This window comes from Passer domesticus, chromosome 12 (assembly GCF_036417665.1).
Source record: "Passer domesticus isolate bPasDom1 chromosome 12, bPasDom1.hap1, whole genome shotgun sequence".
NCBI lineage: Eukaryota > Metazoa > Chordata > Aves > Passeriformes > Passeridae > Passer > Passer domesticus.
In genome coordinates, this window is record NC_087485.1 from 1588068 (window position 1) to 1605445 (window position 17378).

Here is a 17378-nt window from a genome sequence, read left to right on the forward strand (position 1 = left end):
GGTGAAGGGTTTGTAAGGGTGTGGTTGTACGGAATAAGCTAAGAGTTTAGAAGTTATAACAGAAGCATACGTGTGTGAGTTAGAAACCCATTCCTGTTCCTGTTTTTGATGTTTTGCTCTGCCAGCCCAAATGATGTAAAAAGTAGAAAAGTAAAGACAAATAGAACAATGGTCTGTGTATTAATGCTTGTCTGGAATAACTCCCTAAGATGCAGAACAGTATATTTAGTGAGATATTAGGAAGTTCTAAGCTCAATAATGGAGCTCTGTGCATTGTATTTTAATGCTTACAAGCAGATATTGTATTCAAAATAAGCAAGAACTGTTTTAACCAAAGGTATGTGTGCTTATAGTGGTTGGATAGAACTACTGTCAATATGCTTTTGCTTTGTTTGATTAGTCAAAAAACTTATAAAGTGAGCTGTAACATTGAGTTCTTGTCTGCTGCCTGGGACGTGAGCTGCTGGCATCTTCCCACTGTCATAACCACGCCACGAGGCCGATGCTGGAAATACAACGGCTCGAGGCCCGCTGTGAGGAGCACCACGCTGTCTGGGATTTGCCCCAGCCCCTGGCTGCTGCCAGCTCTCACCTGGAGGAGCCCGAGGCGGAGGCGGACGAGGCCGAGGCTTTGCGGCGCCGGCGCGCGCGGCTGGGGGACACGGACACGCCCAGCTTCTTCTTGGGGGACTTGGACCGGCGCCACGGGTCCTTCCACTCGTCGGCGCGCTTGGACAGGGCGCTGCCCAGCAACGCAGCCTCCTTGTCCTTCTTGGGGGCCTCGGGCTGCCGGCTGCAAACACGCACACGTCAGCACGGGCACAGGGCAGGGACGGCCACAAACCGTGCCATGCAGTAATGAGATAACATAGTATAATATAGTATAGGATAATATAATATAGTATAGGATAATATAGTATAGGATAATATAGTATAGGATAATATAGTATAATATAATATAATATAATGTAATATAATATAATATAATATAATATAATATAATATAATATAATATAATATAATATAATATAATATAATATAATATAATATAATATAATATAATATAATATAATATAATATAATATAATATAATATAATATAATATAATATAATATAATATAATTACAGTGTAATATAATACTAGTACAGTATAATATAATATAGTATAGGATAATATAGGATAATATAGGATAACATAACATAACATAATATAATATATTAGTATAATATTAGTATGGTACAATATAATATAGTATAGGATAATATAATATAGGATAATATAATAAATATATTATAATATAATATAAAATATTTACCATATAGTAATATAATAGAAAAATTAATATAATAAAATATAATATAATTTTTATATAACAATGAATAGAATCCTATACTATATATCACAATATAATTATATATAATACAATATAAAATAAAATTACGATATAATTAATAAATACTTTAATATAATATATTATTATATAAGATGATATATACTATATATAATATACTATATATAATATATATACTATAATATATATAGTATATATATTATAGTATATATTCTATATATACTATAAAAATATAATATTATCACTATATAAGAATAATTACTGTAATATAACTATATATAACATAATAATATAATTATTATGTTATATATAACATAATAATTATGGATATTTATATGTAGTATATATAAATATATTATATATTTTTCTATAATATATTATATATTTTATATATATAATACATATTACATATGTATATATTTACATTTATCTATATCTAATATATATTATATATGTATATATTTATGTTTATTTTGATGTATAATTGTACATAATAATACAATAATTTAATGGCAATAATATATTATATAATAATACTATTATACCATATTAATATATTATCAGTATATTAATTAGCAATATAATAATAAACAAATATTATAATTAGTTATTAATTAATATTCACATACTACAATAAGATGTATAAATAAACACACATAGTCATGGAAAAATCCCCAAATTCCTGCCTCAGACTGATTGCTCACAGCTCCTAATCCGCCCTGTGGGATTCCAGCAGCATTTTGGGGCGGTGCAGAGTTGGAAGAACTCTCAGTCTGTGAGCCAGTGACAAAGCAGGGCTGCTCTGCAAAGCAACAGAGCCGCGTTCTGGGAGCTCCTCTGCCCCAGGAGCACTCTGTGACCCCTGGCTGCTCCAGGCTCAGCCCCTGCCCTCCAAGGATGGACAGAGGCAAGAGGGAAGGGGATGGACACAGAGGGAAGGGGATGGACACAGAGGGAAGAGGGAAGGGGATGGACACAGAGGGAAGAGGGAAGGGAATGGACACAGAGGGAAGGGAATGGACACAGAGGGAAGAGGGAAGGGAATGGACACAGAGGGAAGGGAATGGACACAGAGGGAAGGGAATGGACACAGAGGGAAGGGGATGGACACAGAGGGAAGGGAATGGACACAGAGGGAAGGGAATGGACACAGAGGGAAGGGAATGGACACAGAGGGAAGGGAATGGACACAGAGGGAAGGGGATGGACACAGAGGGAAGGGGATGGACACAGAGGGAAGAGGGAAGGGAATGGACACAGAGGGAAGGGAATGGACACAGAGGGAAGGGAATGGACACAGAGGGAAGGGGATGGACACAGAGGGAAGGGGATGGACACAGAGGGAAGAGGGAAGGGAATGGACACAGAGGGAAGGGAATGGACACAGAGGGAAGGGGATGGACACAGAGGGAAGAGGGAAGGGAATGGACACAGAGGGAAGGGAATGGACACAGAGGGAAGGGAATGGACACAGAGGGAAGAGGGAAGGGAATGGAAACAGAGGGAAGAGGGAAGGGGATGGAAACAGAGGCAAGAGGGAAGGGAATGGACACAGAGGCAAGAGGGAAGGGAATGGAAACAGAGGCAAGAGGGAAGGGGATGGAAACAGAGGCAAGAGGGAAGGGGATGGAAACAGAGGCAAGAGGGAAGGGAATGGAAACAGAGGCAAGAGGGAAGGGGATGGACACAGAGGCAAGAGGGAAGGGGATGGACACAGAGGCAAGAGGGAAGGGGATGGACACAGAGGCAAGAGGGAAGGGAATGGAAACAGAGGCAAGAGGGAAGGGAATGGAAACAGAGGGAAGGGAATGGAAACAGAGGCAAGAGGGAAGGGGATGGAAACAGAGGCAAGAGGGAAGGGGATGGAAACAGAGGGAAGGGAATGGAAACAGAGGGAAGGGGATGGAAACAGAGGCAAGGGGGAAGGGAATGGAAACAGAGGCAAGAGGGAAGGGAATGGAAACAGAGGCAAGGGAATGGAAACAGAGGCAAGAGGGAAGGGAATGGAAACAGAGGCAAGAGGGAAGGGAATGGACACAGAGGCAAGAGGGAAGGGAATGGAAGCCTGCTCCTGCCCGGAGCAGCACAGAGCTGGAGCCAGCCCAGCCTGGTGCAGGCAGAGGAACCACCACCAAGCCTGGATTCTCCAGTGTTCCCAGCTCCAGGACACCCCTGGGGCTGCCACAGGCCAGGACCCAGTGACCTCCTTTCCCCTCCCTCCCCCTGGCCACAGGGCAGGCTGGTTTATCCCTGGCTTGTTCTCTGGGTGTTTGAACACCCAGAGGTGCCCAGCCAGGCCTCACTCTCCATCTCCTCCCTTCCCTTTTCAGGGATCTACTTTCATTTCCCCTTTTGTGGTTCTCCAGGTTTCCTTTCTCCTCTCCAAAGCTCTGAAAGTAATTCAGGGCCAACTTTTCAGCACCTGCACCAGACACTTCCTTAAGTACTCCAGGATGAGTTTCTTGAAACTGAGACTTTATTACCTCTCTTATCTCTGGGTGATTTAACCTGGAATTATTCCTTGCCCTCGCTCTAACCTGCACTCAGCTCAATTACCTGCTTCTAACCTTCTCCCTGGGGTTTCAGGCAGAGCTTGGGAGGGATTAAAGCTTTCTGAAGCCTCCTGCACTCACCAAATTAGCAGGCCAATGATGCATTTATTGCTTTCCTCAAAGCAGTGAGCTCCCAGGGAATTTGGGGGAGGAAAGGCCCCTTCCCCACTGGGTTCAGCCAGTACCACCCCATTACTCACAGCACTGAAGCAACCACTCCCCACACAACTTCCTCGAACTTTTTGAGATAAAAAAGCCACCTCCAAGTTTTCTAATAATTCCAGGCACACTTCAACAAACCCCAGGATAATGAGAGCTCTTGGTCAGGAGCCTGTCCTTTGAAGGCTTCACACCTCACAGAAGCCTCATCCCCTCCTTTTTGGCAGAGTTTCCTCCTCCCCAGCCCAGGACTGGGATGTGCTGACCTAAAAATCCAGCATCCGACTCTTTCCTTATCTCTGCTGATGTAAAAGCAGTTTTACTCTTTGTCCCACAACTCCCTTGGAATATTCAGAGGAAAACCCCTCCTTTGACATCACCCCTCCCACCAACCTCACTCCAGCCCCAGCAGAGAACTGGATCCTGCAGAAGGGAACTGGATACTCACACAGCAGTGCTGAGTGCCCAGCAGGGTCAGGCACAGCTTTACCCCCCAGCAGCCCCATTCCATCCTCCCCCTTTCCCAGCACTGCTCCAACACACCCTGTTCAACTCAGCACAGGGCACCTGCAGTGCTTTGGTCCAGTCTCCCCACAATTCCATGAGTATTTCACCTTGGAGGAACTCCACCACTTGGAGTATGTTATAACCTGCTAACATCCACTAGTACAAGCTGGGCTGGAGGGATTCTTCCAGCACATGTTTATAAATCCATTTGGAATTGCCAATTTCAGCTCTGGAACATCCTCAAATCAACCACAGGAGAGAAAGGAAAGGAAACTGGAAAAGCCTCCACACCTTGCATGAAGCAGCAGGATAAAGAGCAAGGAGAGGATGAGAGGAAACCATGTGAGGGTGCTCATGGAAAATGCCCAATATCCTGATCCAGGGTCCCTTCCCAGGGAATTGCAGTCTGTGAGCTCTGGGAGATGCAGGGGGAACATTCTGCAGGCACAGGCAGCTTGACCCAGCATAAAACCTCTGCAGAAGTTAACCCAGAATGACAAATGTGGAAAGCAACAGCTCTGTCAGGGAGGTTCAGGGTGGATATCAGGAAAGGTTCTGCCCCCAGAGGGTGCCCAGGCTCCCCAGGGAATGGGCACAGCCCTGAGGCTGCCAGAGCTCCAGGAGAGGCTGGACTCTGCTCAGGACTGGATTTTGGTGTCCTGGGCAGGGCCAAGCACTGGCTGAAGATCCCTGGGTGTCCCTTCCAGCTCAGGGTATCCCACAAGTCCATGAACTAACAAATGCTCCTCAGAGCTTCCAACGTGTGGCATCACCAAAGAAACTTGTTCAACCTAAAACTGGGATCTCTCCAGGCTCAAATTCCTCCTGAACCAGTTTTCAGAAAGAAAAGCATCCTCCAGGATTTATTCTCCCTTTAAACCACCTCAAACTCACACCCAACAGCCCATGCTGGGAGCTGGAACAACTCCAGCTAAACTCCAGAGCTTGGGTGCCAGCTGGGAGCAGGGATGACTCTGAAAGCAAATCTCACTTACTTGCACCTATTACCTGGTTTGATGCAATTCCCTCTGGATGAAGTCACTTTCTGGAGGAAAGGTTTTTCCCCAGGAAAACCACAACAGAAAGCCTCCTTTTGGGGTGTGCTTGGCTTTTTGACTCAGCACTAAACGCTACAGACGAGGAAGGTGCTGCTCCTGTCAGGACAATTTCAAAGCCTTCCCTCAGAGCTTCCAACGTGTGGCATCACCAAAGAAACTTGTTCAACCTAAAACTGGGAGCTGGTGCTGCTGGATTCATCTTCTCCAGTGGAATTCAGGAGGCAGAAGAAGGTGAGCTGGAGCAGCTCCCTAGAGAAATCCCAGTGACAGCCTGGCCAGGTGCCACGGCTGGGACATGAGGAGGGCAGGACTTCTCCCCACTTTCACTCCTACAGCCAGGTCATTTTGTGCTAGATCTGGGGCTTGGTGGAGCTCGCAGCTCCTGAATTCAAGAAATTAAAAAATAAGAATGGTTTGTTGCTGGCTCAGTGAAATCAACCTGCCACGGTGAAAAGAAGAGGAGGGAAGAATTCCAGGGCTGGTGAGCCTGGGATCAGCTCAGGAGTTCATCCTGGCTGCTGGCAAACCTCACCCACTTCAGAACAGAGAGTGGCAAAGAACTCTCGTGTTCATCCCAATCTTTTTCACCAAATTCCAATTTTTAGGAAGCAATTGAAGTATTTCAGAATTAACTCCTAAGTCTCTTCCACAAGATTAAAAAAAAATTAGAGGGAAGAAAAGAAAAGACAAGACAGGAGTGACCAAAATCACCTGAATTTCCACCCAGATCCTCAAGAATCACTCGGGCAGCAGCTTCCAAAGGCAATTTTACCCTTAAAACAACTAAAAGTTTTCTTTTCCAGAAGGAAGAGGCTGATGCCCATTTGGCTGGAATGTAATGACAGCAATCAGGAGGAGAAGTGAAGCTGAACGTGGCTTTGGCAGGGAGAGGAGGAGCAGAGGCAGCTCCAGCTGGCAGCACCCCAGCATGGCTCAGCCAGCTCCCAAATAAACCTGCCTCCCAAAAAAACCCAGCTGAACGTCACTGAGTCCAACAAAACTTCGGAGAGGGGGAGAAAAAAGCTGCCCAGCTCAAGTTCTCCTCATGTATTATGCAAATGCTGCCCAAGCATTTCTAATCTTGGAGGGGAAAATGAGCGTGCAGGGGAAAGCGCTTCCTGTCCTTCCCCATCCCTGGGCCAGGGAAGCAAACCTTATCAGCCCTGGGCAGCAGTGACGTCAGCCTGGCTCGGGGCTGCTCTTGCAGCTCCCTTTTCTCCAGGAGGAAAGGCCAGGGATGATTTACCAGCCCCTGTGCTCCTGCAGCAAAGCTGCGATTGCGTCAGCAGCGCCGCTTTTCCTTCAGTGGCAAGTGGAATTTTCCAGAGGAAGTGGACTCGAGGAATGACTGGAGCCATGTGCCAAGGCAGCTGTGAAGGGACCTGTAACTGCTGCAAAATAAATTCCAGCAGAGTGCAAGCACGCAGGAACTCTTCCTGTCTTGGAGTAATGGAGAGGGAAATGGCTCTGGAAAGCCACGTACGTGTGTCCAGGACAGGGAATGCTGGCCTTGGAGCTGCTGCCCACTGCTCTTGGTGAAATATTAGCAGGGAAAATGTTTTTCTCAAGCTGTTTCCATCTGAAGCTGAGTTATCAGTCATTAAAAAAAAAAAAAAAGATAAAAAAAAGGAAGGATTTCTTCAAAGCCTGATGGGGAGAGGCTTGGAAATTAAAGAGTGGAGATACAATCTGAACCTCCAGGATGAAATCATCCCAGCAGGGAGATAAAGCTATCTGAGATGGCATCTCCCCTAAGGGCTGAGCATTTGACGCCTGGAGAGCCTCCTCTCCATGAGCAGGAGGCAGGATCCTGCCTGGAATGTGCCAGTGATCCTGCCCTGGAATTACCTTGTTCCACCAAAACCCAGGCTGGGGGATCTCCCTGTAAGTCCATCTCTGAAATGCCAAAGAAAATCACATTCCTCGAGGTCCATATCTGAGTCACTCACTGCCCTCCATCTTGATTTAGGGTAATGAAACTTCTGCTGCTGCTGGGGAAGTGGAGGCAGCAGCTCAAGAGCCATAAGGACCAAGAGAAATTCCAGGCAGCAGGAATTTTTTGTGGAGAACTTGGAAAGCTTGGTTTGATCCACAGACTTTATCACCATGGAATCACAAAAAACGGTTTGGGTGGGAAGGGACATTAAAACTCATCCAGTCCCTGTGCAGGGACACCTTCCACTATCCCAGGGTGCTCCAAATCCCATCCAACCTGGCCTGGGCACTGCCAGGGATGAGGCAGCCACAGCTGCTCTGGCCAACCTCCATCCTCAAAGGGAAGAATTCCTTTCCAATAGCCCATCTAATCTGGCACTGGGAGGCATTCCCTGTGTTCTGTCCCCCATCCCTTGTCCCCAGCCCTCTCCAGGTCCCCTGGAGCTCCTTTAGGCCCTGCAAGGGCTCTGAGCTCTCCCTGGAGCCTTCCCTTCTCCAAGCTGAACACCCCCAGCTCTCCCAGCCTGGCTCCAGAGCAGAGCTGTTCTTATCACCAACTTCCCCCAAGTCCTGGGAGCAGAAATGAAAGCAGAGCTGTCTAAGCAGGTTCCATGGCTCGGGGTGGCAGCTGCAGCACGAAAAACGGGGATGTAAACAAGTTGTTATCGTGTTTATCACAGCACAGCTTCCATGCAGGGCACTGGATTGAGATTCCAAGGAACCCTGGGGTGGCAAGGGATGTGCTCTGTATGTGACAAGAAGGGAACTCCTTCTCTGAGCAGCCCTGGAACACCTGGAGAGTGCAGGAGCAGAGGCCAGGCTCCTGCTGGAGCAGGTAAAACCCATCTCAGCCTGGGAAACTCATCAGCCTGGGGTCATTTGCTTCCCTTAATTCCCTGCACTGCTGGAGGCTGCCCAGGGAGGTGCAGACACCTGCAGAGCACATCCATGCCCCTGGATGGAGGCTGGTTTTCCCCCTTTCACTCAATTTTCATGGATCCAAGACTAAACCAGGGCACTCCAGGCTTTTACCAGAGCCCAACTCCAACACCAGGAAGAGCACAGAGCTGTCTGCCCTGCCTGCCTCCTCCTGGGGCAGGACAAATGGGAACCAGTGAAGGATTTCTTTAGGAATTAACAGATTCCCACAGGGAAAACTAAGAGCATCCCAAATCCACCATCCTCCCAGCTTTAGGCAGCAGGATGAGATGCCATCACTAAGCCCCCCAGAACTGATTGACAGCTACTTTCATTCAGAGCCTCTACACCCAAAAATAGGGAACAAATCCAGCTGACAGCATTGGGAGACTACCAGAAGCTCTCAGGAAACACAACAATGACCCAGGAACACTCAGAATTAGAGATTCTCCCAAAAAAAACGAGTTCAGTTGCTTTGTGGTGCACACACCACCATGAATCACCCCATTTGCATTCCCTTCTTTTTGCCACTCCTTTATCTAATCAAGCTCATTCCAACACTTTCTGACTTGCAGGCCCTGGATAACCTGCATTGATTCCAGAGCCTGGGTTATCCTGCTCATTAAGGTGCTCAGAGATTAACAAAGTCAACTTGAACCAGCCTGAGAAAACAACACAAGGGTGAGCATGGCCTGGGATCACGTCACCTTCAGTCCTGGAAGCTGCAGCACCTCACACTCCAGGTGACACCTCAAGAAGAAGCTCAAGGTTCCTTGCTGGAAAGGTTTTAGGAGGATTTATGATTTGTCCTTTCTGCCTTTGCTGTCAGCTGTCTGAGTCCCCACTCACAGGGTTATTTTGGTTTTTAATGGCTGCCTAAGTGCTCTCCATTAATAGGTTTTAGTCCTGATGGAGGGAACTTCCTTCCAAAAGAGTGTGGTGTGTGTGGTAATGACAGGATGGCGTGTCAGGCACTGCTCCTTCCTGGCACCTTCAGAGCTGCTGTCACCTCCTGGGAACATCTCTGAAGACAACAGCTCCCTCCTTCTCCTCATCCTTCCTGGCACTGGTGTTCCATGGAATTTGGGCTCCACATCCCGAGAATCCCAGAAGCACTGAGGCTGGAAAAGAGCTCCAAGGTCATCAAGTCCAGCCTGTGACTGACCCCACCCTGTGCCATGTCCTGTCCCTCCCTGGACACCTCCAGGGATGGGGACACCACCATCTCCCATTCCAGAGCCCAATCACTTTTTCCATGAAGAAATTCCTCCTGATGTCCAACCTGAGCCTCCCCAGGCACAGCTTGAAGCTTGTGTGGTCTTTGTGGGAAAAGCTTTTGGGTCAGACGTCAGGACAAATTCCAAGATTGGAGATGACAATGTCTCACTCCAAAGTTCACGTTGTCATGCTGTTCCCCAGCAGAACCCCCAGCATTCCTTGGAGAGGAAATCCAGGTGGGAAAGAAACCAATGTCCCCCTCACGGACCTTCTTCCTCCTTGCTTGATCAACAACACCAAGTGCCACCCCAGCTGAGGGGGCAGCAAAATTGAGGTTCCTTCTGTCTCTGTGTCCCTGCACAGACCCCCAACAACCCCACCCTGGGCATCCCTGACACCATTATCCAACCTCTCCTGGAGCTCTGCATGCCTTGGGGCCGTGCCCATTCCCTGGGGAGCCTGGGCAGTGCCAGCACCCTCTGGGGGAAGAACCTTTCCCTGATCTCCACCTAAACCTGCCCTGGCCCAGCTCCAGCCCTTCCCTGGGTCCTGTCCCTGTCACAGGGACATCAGTGCCAGCACTGCCCCTTGGGAATGCTCTCCTGAATGTCCCTCAGTGCTTTGGGAATACAGCCACCAACAGGCCCCACAACACTGGGTTGCTTCATGAGCTCCTGGCACAAACAGATTCCCTCAGATGCTGGTGGGATAAAGGCCTATGGCAACAACAGAAGGGATTAAAGGAAATTATTTCAGTGTGTAGAGCCTCTGCCCCCAGCTAAGGGTCAGAACATCTTGCACTGCTCTCAGTTTCTTCAGAGGACATATTTCATGTCACTTCTTTATCCCTGAAAGCCTTTGCACAACAGGGAGCTCCACCGGCAAGACGGAGAGAAAAAGAAGGAATTTTGCACTCAGCAAAAATCAGGCCCAGCCTGGGGCATCAGAACTCGTTCTGGAGATGGAGCAGGAGGACAGACAGCCAAGTTATCCCTCTAATTGATCATAAAGTGTCCTGGCTTGTCTGAGTGTTCAATGCCTGAGGAGGGAGGAGGAGGAGGAGGGGGAGGAACAGTTTTACCAGCAGTGCAATCTCAGATTTTAAACTCCTTGGAGTGCTCATCTTAAGCTTAGGAAAAAAAAACAAAAAAAACTCAACCCAAAGCTTAAAACAGCAATTGCACACTCACAGAGCCATGGAATGGTTTGGGTTGGAATGCATCTTTAAATCTCATCTCATTCAATCCCCTGCCACGGGCAGGGACACCTTCCACTAGCCCAGGGTGCTCCAGCCTGGCCTTGGGCACTGCCAGGGATCCAGGGGCACCCACAGCTTCTCTGGGCACCCTGTGCCAGGGCCTGCCCACCCTCACAGGGAAGGATTTCTTCCCACAATCCAATCTAAACCTCCTCTCTACCAGTTTGGATCCAGCTCCCCCTTGTCCTGTCTCTCCATGCTCTTGCTCAAAGTCCCTCTCTCTCTTTCTTGGTGGCTCCCTACAGGTACTGGAAGACAATTTTGTGAATTCCTTCAAAAAAGGCCAATCCACATGTGACAATCTCATTGGAGCCCAAACACTGCAGCCTGTTCTTTCCACAGGTTCGAGGAGGTTTGAAAGTCTTGTCCCTAAATGCATCAGGGTTTAAATCTTGGTTAAATTCCATTCCTCCTCAGCTCCATCACCCAGCAATGCTGGGAACAACTCTGGCTTCTCCACATTTTTACCCTTGTTTAGAGATCAGGTTAAACCCTCCTGCTTTCAGCAGAATGGAAAGGCAAATTGTTCTTGTGTTCCTGGCTGTTTGCTCTTTGGGTTCTCTCATCCCTTGATTCTGTAGGTCCTGGTTTGCTCCTTCCTCCAGCTCCTGCAGGAGCTCCTACACCAAGAGAGCGACCGGAATTACTGACATGGCACCCTCAGCTCTGCCTTGGGCAAAGCTCAGTGCTGCTTGCTCAGCCTCTGAGGAGCAGTTCTCCAGCCTCTGAGGAGCAGTTCTCCAATCCCTGTGGAAAAGTTCTCCAATCCCTGTGGAAAAGTTCTCCTGGCCCTGTGGAAAAGTTCTCCAATCCCTGTGGAGGAGCTCTCCTGGCCCTGTGGAGGAGCTCTCCTGGCCCTGTGGAGGAGCAATCCCAGGCCCTGTGGAGGAGCAATCCCAGCCCTGTGGAGGAGCAATCCCAGCCCCGTGGAGGAGCAATCCCAGCTCATTAGCACCAGGGCCACGTGAGCCATGGAAGTGGCAGGAATGTTAACGGGCAGCCGCTGGCGTGAGCCAGCCCGGGGAGGCTGGACCTGCCAAAACTGGGATGCAGCAATTAGGGAAAGCCCAGAGTCTATAAATAGAGGCAGCAGAGCCCCGGGTGTGTGCTGTGGCACTGCTGTGCATCCTGCTTCCAGGAAGCACAGAGCAATCCCAGGTCTGACACATTCAACGAGCTCCGGAGCTGCTCAATCCCAGGATGCCAAAGCTGCCCCTCTGGAGCTGGCACGGAGCAATCTGGAGGAAAGGTGAGACAGCTCGAGCCACTGCACTGCCATGAGGAAGTTGGGAGCTGGTCACAAAGTGACGTGGGACACAGGCCAGAGCCAGGTCACAGCACGAGCGTGACGGGGACTGCTGGGCAAGCGCCAAGTGACGGGTGAGGGATGTGGCCTCGTGGGAGAAGCTGGAATTATGCTTTCACTTGTTAAAAAGCTTTTTCAAAACTTCTTTCTGGAGTTGTTTTCTCCACCACACACCTGCAGAGCTGTGGGACGGGGTCATGCTGACATGGGTGTCCACCATGGGAGCTGAAATCCCATGGCAGGGGATGGGATGGGACCCCATTGGGTCCCTTCCAATGTGGGCAACCTGTGCCTCACCACCCTCACAGGGAAGAATTCTTTCCCAATATCCCATCTAACCCTGCACTCCCTTGAACTTAAGGCCATTCCCTCTTGCCCTGTCACTTCACCTTTGAAAAGTCCCTCTCCGTAACAGACTTAAAAAAAGCAAAGAGGTGCATCAGAAACTATTTGTGAATGACCAGGACTCGTCTCAAGGAGCCTGTTCTGGAGACACAAGAGGCATCCCCTCTCCCTGGTGCCAGAGGGAAGCAGGGAATTTGTAACCCCTGAATGCTGTCCATCCCATCTCTGGGCTCTCATTTCACAGAATGAAAGGGATCCAGGATTGGTGAGCACAGCCACTGCTCCTACCCAGCACCCTTTGGGCAGCACTGGCAGCCCAAACTCTCCCAAGAGAGCCCTGCCCCAGGACTCCAGGAGTGCCAGGGGAAGGAGCAGCCAGCAGGCTCATCCTTGGGTCACAGTGACTGCCACTGACTCATGACCTTGAGCTGCCAAGCAGGTGACATCACTTTCATTGACATCATCTCCATCACATGGGTCTGGGCAAGATCTGTCCCATCACCGAGCCAAGGAGAGCACAAACCACTGGGCAACGTGGTAATTAAGGTGCACAAATCGTGGTCATTAAGTGAAGATTATAATTAAACGGAACATGTAATTATGGTATTCCTATAACTGCTCTGCAGCTCCTGCTGCTCCTCCAGACCGTTCCGAAACTGTCACTTCCTCTTGGGAAAGAGGGACAAAAAAATCAGCTACCCTTTCAGTAATGCAGATAAAAAAATCTGGGTTGGATTCAGGACTGAGCCCTGCTCCCACCTGAAACCAGCTCATCCCACGTGGAGCCTCATTCCTGGCATTCCTAGCCCTGCTCTTCATCGATCCAGCTCTTCCTCATGCCCATCGTGTTTCACACCTTCCTCCAGTGCAGAGGAAAGCACAGACAGCAGGAAAAGCTCCAGTGAATCCTGGGAAACAGCTTCCCTGCACTTCTCTGTGCCTCACACATGCCTGTGTGTCCCCAGGGTGCTCCACACCTTGTGGGAGTCTCTGTCTGCCTCTCTTCCCAAGAAACTGCTCAGCAGTTTTCCTGGAGGTCCTAAAATCATGGGATGGGCTGGGTTGAGGAGGACATTGAAATTCATCTCATTTCACCTCCCTGCCATGGGCAGGGACCTTCCACTAGACCAGGTTGCTCCAAGATGCCCCTCTGCAAAAAATGTGATACTTTTCCATGATTCTGAACCAAACCAGGTTGTGACATCAGAGCTTCCATCCCACTGGGATATTCATCCAGTGCTTCAAAATGTGCCTCAGCCAGAGCAGGCTGGGAAGGCAGGGTACATCAATCATTGACAGAGGAACAAAACAGGAATCACATTGCTGCACTTTCAGTCTGTCTGGTTCCATTTTCTCTTTCACACAGGTCACAACCAGGATTTCCACAAAGGGGTGGTCAGAGGAAACAAACCTGACCTCATGCTGCAATTCCACTGAGCAGACTCATTCCAAGGACAATTCCTTTCCTTTTTCAAGTTGTACTTAAGTCTCCAGATACTTTTGCTATCTACAAACTCCCAAAGCAGCCCTGGTTCTTGTGACAGACATTTCTCAAGGCCTCAAAGGGAGTCACCACAGGATCCCCAGGGATCCAGCCTGCAGGAGTCCCTCATCCTCCCAAAACCTCTCCAGCCTGAAGGAAGAGGGAGGAGCTGCCCACCTCCACACCAAAGGACACTCCTGCTTTCAGGGTCAGGATACGTACTCTCATTGTCACTGATGTTTTAGCTCCCCTCAGTGGCCACAAGGCTCATTAACTACTACCGTCCTCAGCAGTGACACACACCGGGATCAGTCACAACAACACTGCCCAGATGCTTCTTGAACTCTGCCAGGTTTGGTGCTGTGACCACTTCCATGGAGAACCTGTTCTGGTGCCTAGCTGTGCTCTGAGTGAAGAAGCTTTTGCTAATATCCACCCTAAACGTCACTTGACACAGCTTGATGCCATTAAGATTATTGAAATATATTACTGAAACTGAAAATATCTTAATTATCAAAAGGAAAAATCTCTTTCAATATTAGTATTATAGACTATTAGTATTATAACCAAACTGAAGTCTGCCAATTCACATCCTCCTTAATTTCAAAAGGGAATCTGGACCTCCTGGAGAATCCTCTGATGAACATAATGAATTCCCACTATTTTCTGAAGGTTTCAGCATTTCCAGCCCTGCATCCACCTTTACACATGTCACACGCCTCGCTGTGACTCCCACCAGTGAGGGCCCCAGTCCCAGCCCGCACTTACCTGGGCAGCAGCGGCGACCGGGGCTTCGCCTTGTCCTTGTCCTTGTCGCGCTCGCGGTCCCTGTCGCGGTCCCTGTCGCGGTCCCTGTGCTGCCTGTCCTTCTCGTCCCTCTTGACTCGTTCCCGCTCCCGTTCCCACTCCTCCTTGCGCCGCTGCCGCTCCTTGTCGCGCTCCCGTTCCCGCTCCCGCTCGCGCTCCCGCTGCCGCCGCTCCCGCTCCCGCTCGCGCTCCCGCTCCCGTTCCCGCTCCCGCTGTCTGCTCTCTCTTTCCCGCTCCCGTTCTCGCTCTCTTTCCTTGAAAAAAACAGAGAAGCCATGCTGGTGATGGTGAGCAGCTCCCGGCAAAGAGGGTGGCAGGTCTGGGAACGGCAGGAATTACATCCACCCTCCCTCAGGAAAGGACTGAGATCAGTAATCTGCAAACCAATGGCATGGAGATCAATAAATGGGAATGCCAGGAATTACATCCACCCTCCCTCAGGAAAGGACTGAGATCAATAATCTGCAAACCAATGGCATGGAGATCAGTAATCTGCAAACCAATGACATGGAGATCAATAAATGGGAATGCCAGGAATTACATCCACCCTCCCTCAGGAAAGGACTGAGATCAATAATCTGCAAACCAATGGCATGGAGATCAGTAATCTGCAAACCAATGACATGGAGATCAGTAAATGGGAATGCCAGGAATTACATCCAGCCTCCCTGAGGAAAGGATCAAGATCAATAATCTGCAAACCAATGGCATGGAGATCAATAATCTGCAAACCAATGGCATGGAGATCAGTAATCTGCAAACCAATGGCATGGAGATCAATAATCTGCAAACCAATGACAAAATGGGAATGCCAGGAATTACATCCACCCTCCCTCAGGAAAGGATTGAGATCAATAATCTCCAAACCAATGACATGAGATCAATAATCTGGAGATCAACGATATGGAGATCAATGACATTGGAATGCCAGGAATTAAAATTCCAGATCAATCCTGGGAATGCCAGGAATTACATCCACCCTCCCTCAAGAAAGGACTGAGATCAATAATCTGCAAACCAATGACACAGAGATCAATAATCTGCAAACCAATGACATGCAATGGAGATCAATAATCTGGAGATCAGTGACATGGAGATCAGTATCTGGAGATCAATGATCTGAAGATCAATAAATGGGAATGCCAGGAATTACATCCAGCCTCCCTCAGGAAAGGATCAAGATCAATAATCTGCAAACCAATGACATGGAGATCAATAATTTGTAAACCAATGACATGGAGATCAATGATCTGGAGATCAATAATCTGGATCCTGCTGAGCAGAACCTGGACATAAGCAGCATCACATCCAACACAACTGTTGTTTTCAAAGGCAACACTTGGATTAATTTGGTTTATGAAGCTTATTAAATAAATGTATTGATATTTGCAAGTCTTTCCTCTCATTGCTGATCATTTCTATAACCAGATAATTAATTTTGTAAATCAGCACCAGGAAAATAATTGGTCAAGTGTGGCCACAGTGAGGCCCAGGCTCCTGTCCTGCAGAAAACAAGGATTTAGAGCAAAGGAAAAGGTACTCTTGAAAGGATTTGATGGAAAGCTCCCCCTGAGCAGGACTGGGTGCTTTGGTCACTGCTCCAGAGACACAAAGTTTGCCTGAGGGGAAGGGAAGAGCAGGGAAAGGGTTCAGAGCCTTTCTGAAGTTCTCATCCAGACCCATCCCTGGTGTACCACGAGTGCTGGGATTTCAGCACCTGGCTGCTGCTGTGCCTCAGTCCTGATGTTTGCACAGCCAGGCTGGAGCCTCTGCTGCTACACAGAGCACACCTGCCCAAATCTAAACTTCTCCTTCCCAAAAATGCACAAGGAACCCTTTCCTCAACCAGGATCTTTCCTGCAAACTCCTTCCCTCTCCAAGATACCCAAGGATGGGCAAGCACTGCTCATCTGCTACACTGAGGAGCAGCCAAGGAGCATGAGGAGGAACCACCTTCCCATCTAAGACATGGAATTGTTAAGGCTGGAAAAGACCTTCAGATCATCAAGTGCAACCCTCAGCCAGCACCATCACCAAGGTCACCACTGACCATGTCCCCAGGTGCCACATGCACAGGTTTTCTGAACACTTCCAGGGATGGGAACTCCACCACTTTCCTGGGCAGTTTTTTCCAATGCTTCACACCCTTTCCATGGAAGAATTTTCCTAAAATCCAATCTAATCCTCTCCTGGTGCAACTCGAGGCTGTTCCCTCTCCTCCTGTCCCTGTACCCTGGGAGAAGAGCCTGTCCCCTCCTGGCAGGAGCTGTGCAGAGCCAGGAGGGCCCCCATGAACCTCCTTTTCTCCAGGCTGAGCCCCTTCAACTCCCTCAGGACTCTCCATTCCCTTCCCAGCTCCATTCCCTTCCCTGGACACGCTCCAGCCCCTCCAGGTCTCTCTTGGAGCTGCCCAAACCTGACCAGAAGCCAGGCGTGGCCTCAGCAGTGCCCAGCACAGGGGACAGTCCCTGCCCTGGGGC

The 17378-nt window shown here is 48.8% G+C and overlaps 1 protein-coding gene across 6 annotated transcripts in view; it reads right to left on the reverse strand.

Annotated features, from left to right (window-relative positions):
- ZC3H18 (zinc finger CCCH-type containing 18) overlaps positions 1-17378 on the reverse strand; it is a 47729-nt gene that overhangs the window by 14545 nt on the left and 15806 nt on the right. For all 6 annotated transcript variants that reach the window (XM_064386510.1, XM_064386508.1, XM_064386512.1 and 3 more), the window contains 2 exons: positions 14860-15152; positions 593-793 (listed from right to left, as the gene is read on the reverse strand). In XM_064386510.1, coding sequence (XP_064242580.1) covers positions 593-793; positions 14860-15152 — 494 coding nt within the window. The remainder of the gene's footprint in view (positions 1-592; positions 794-14859; positions 15153-17378) is intronic.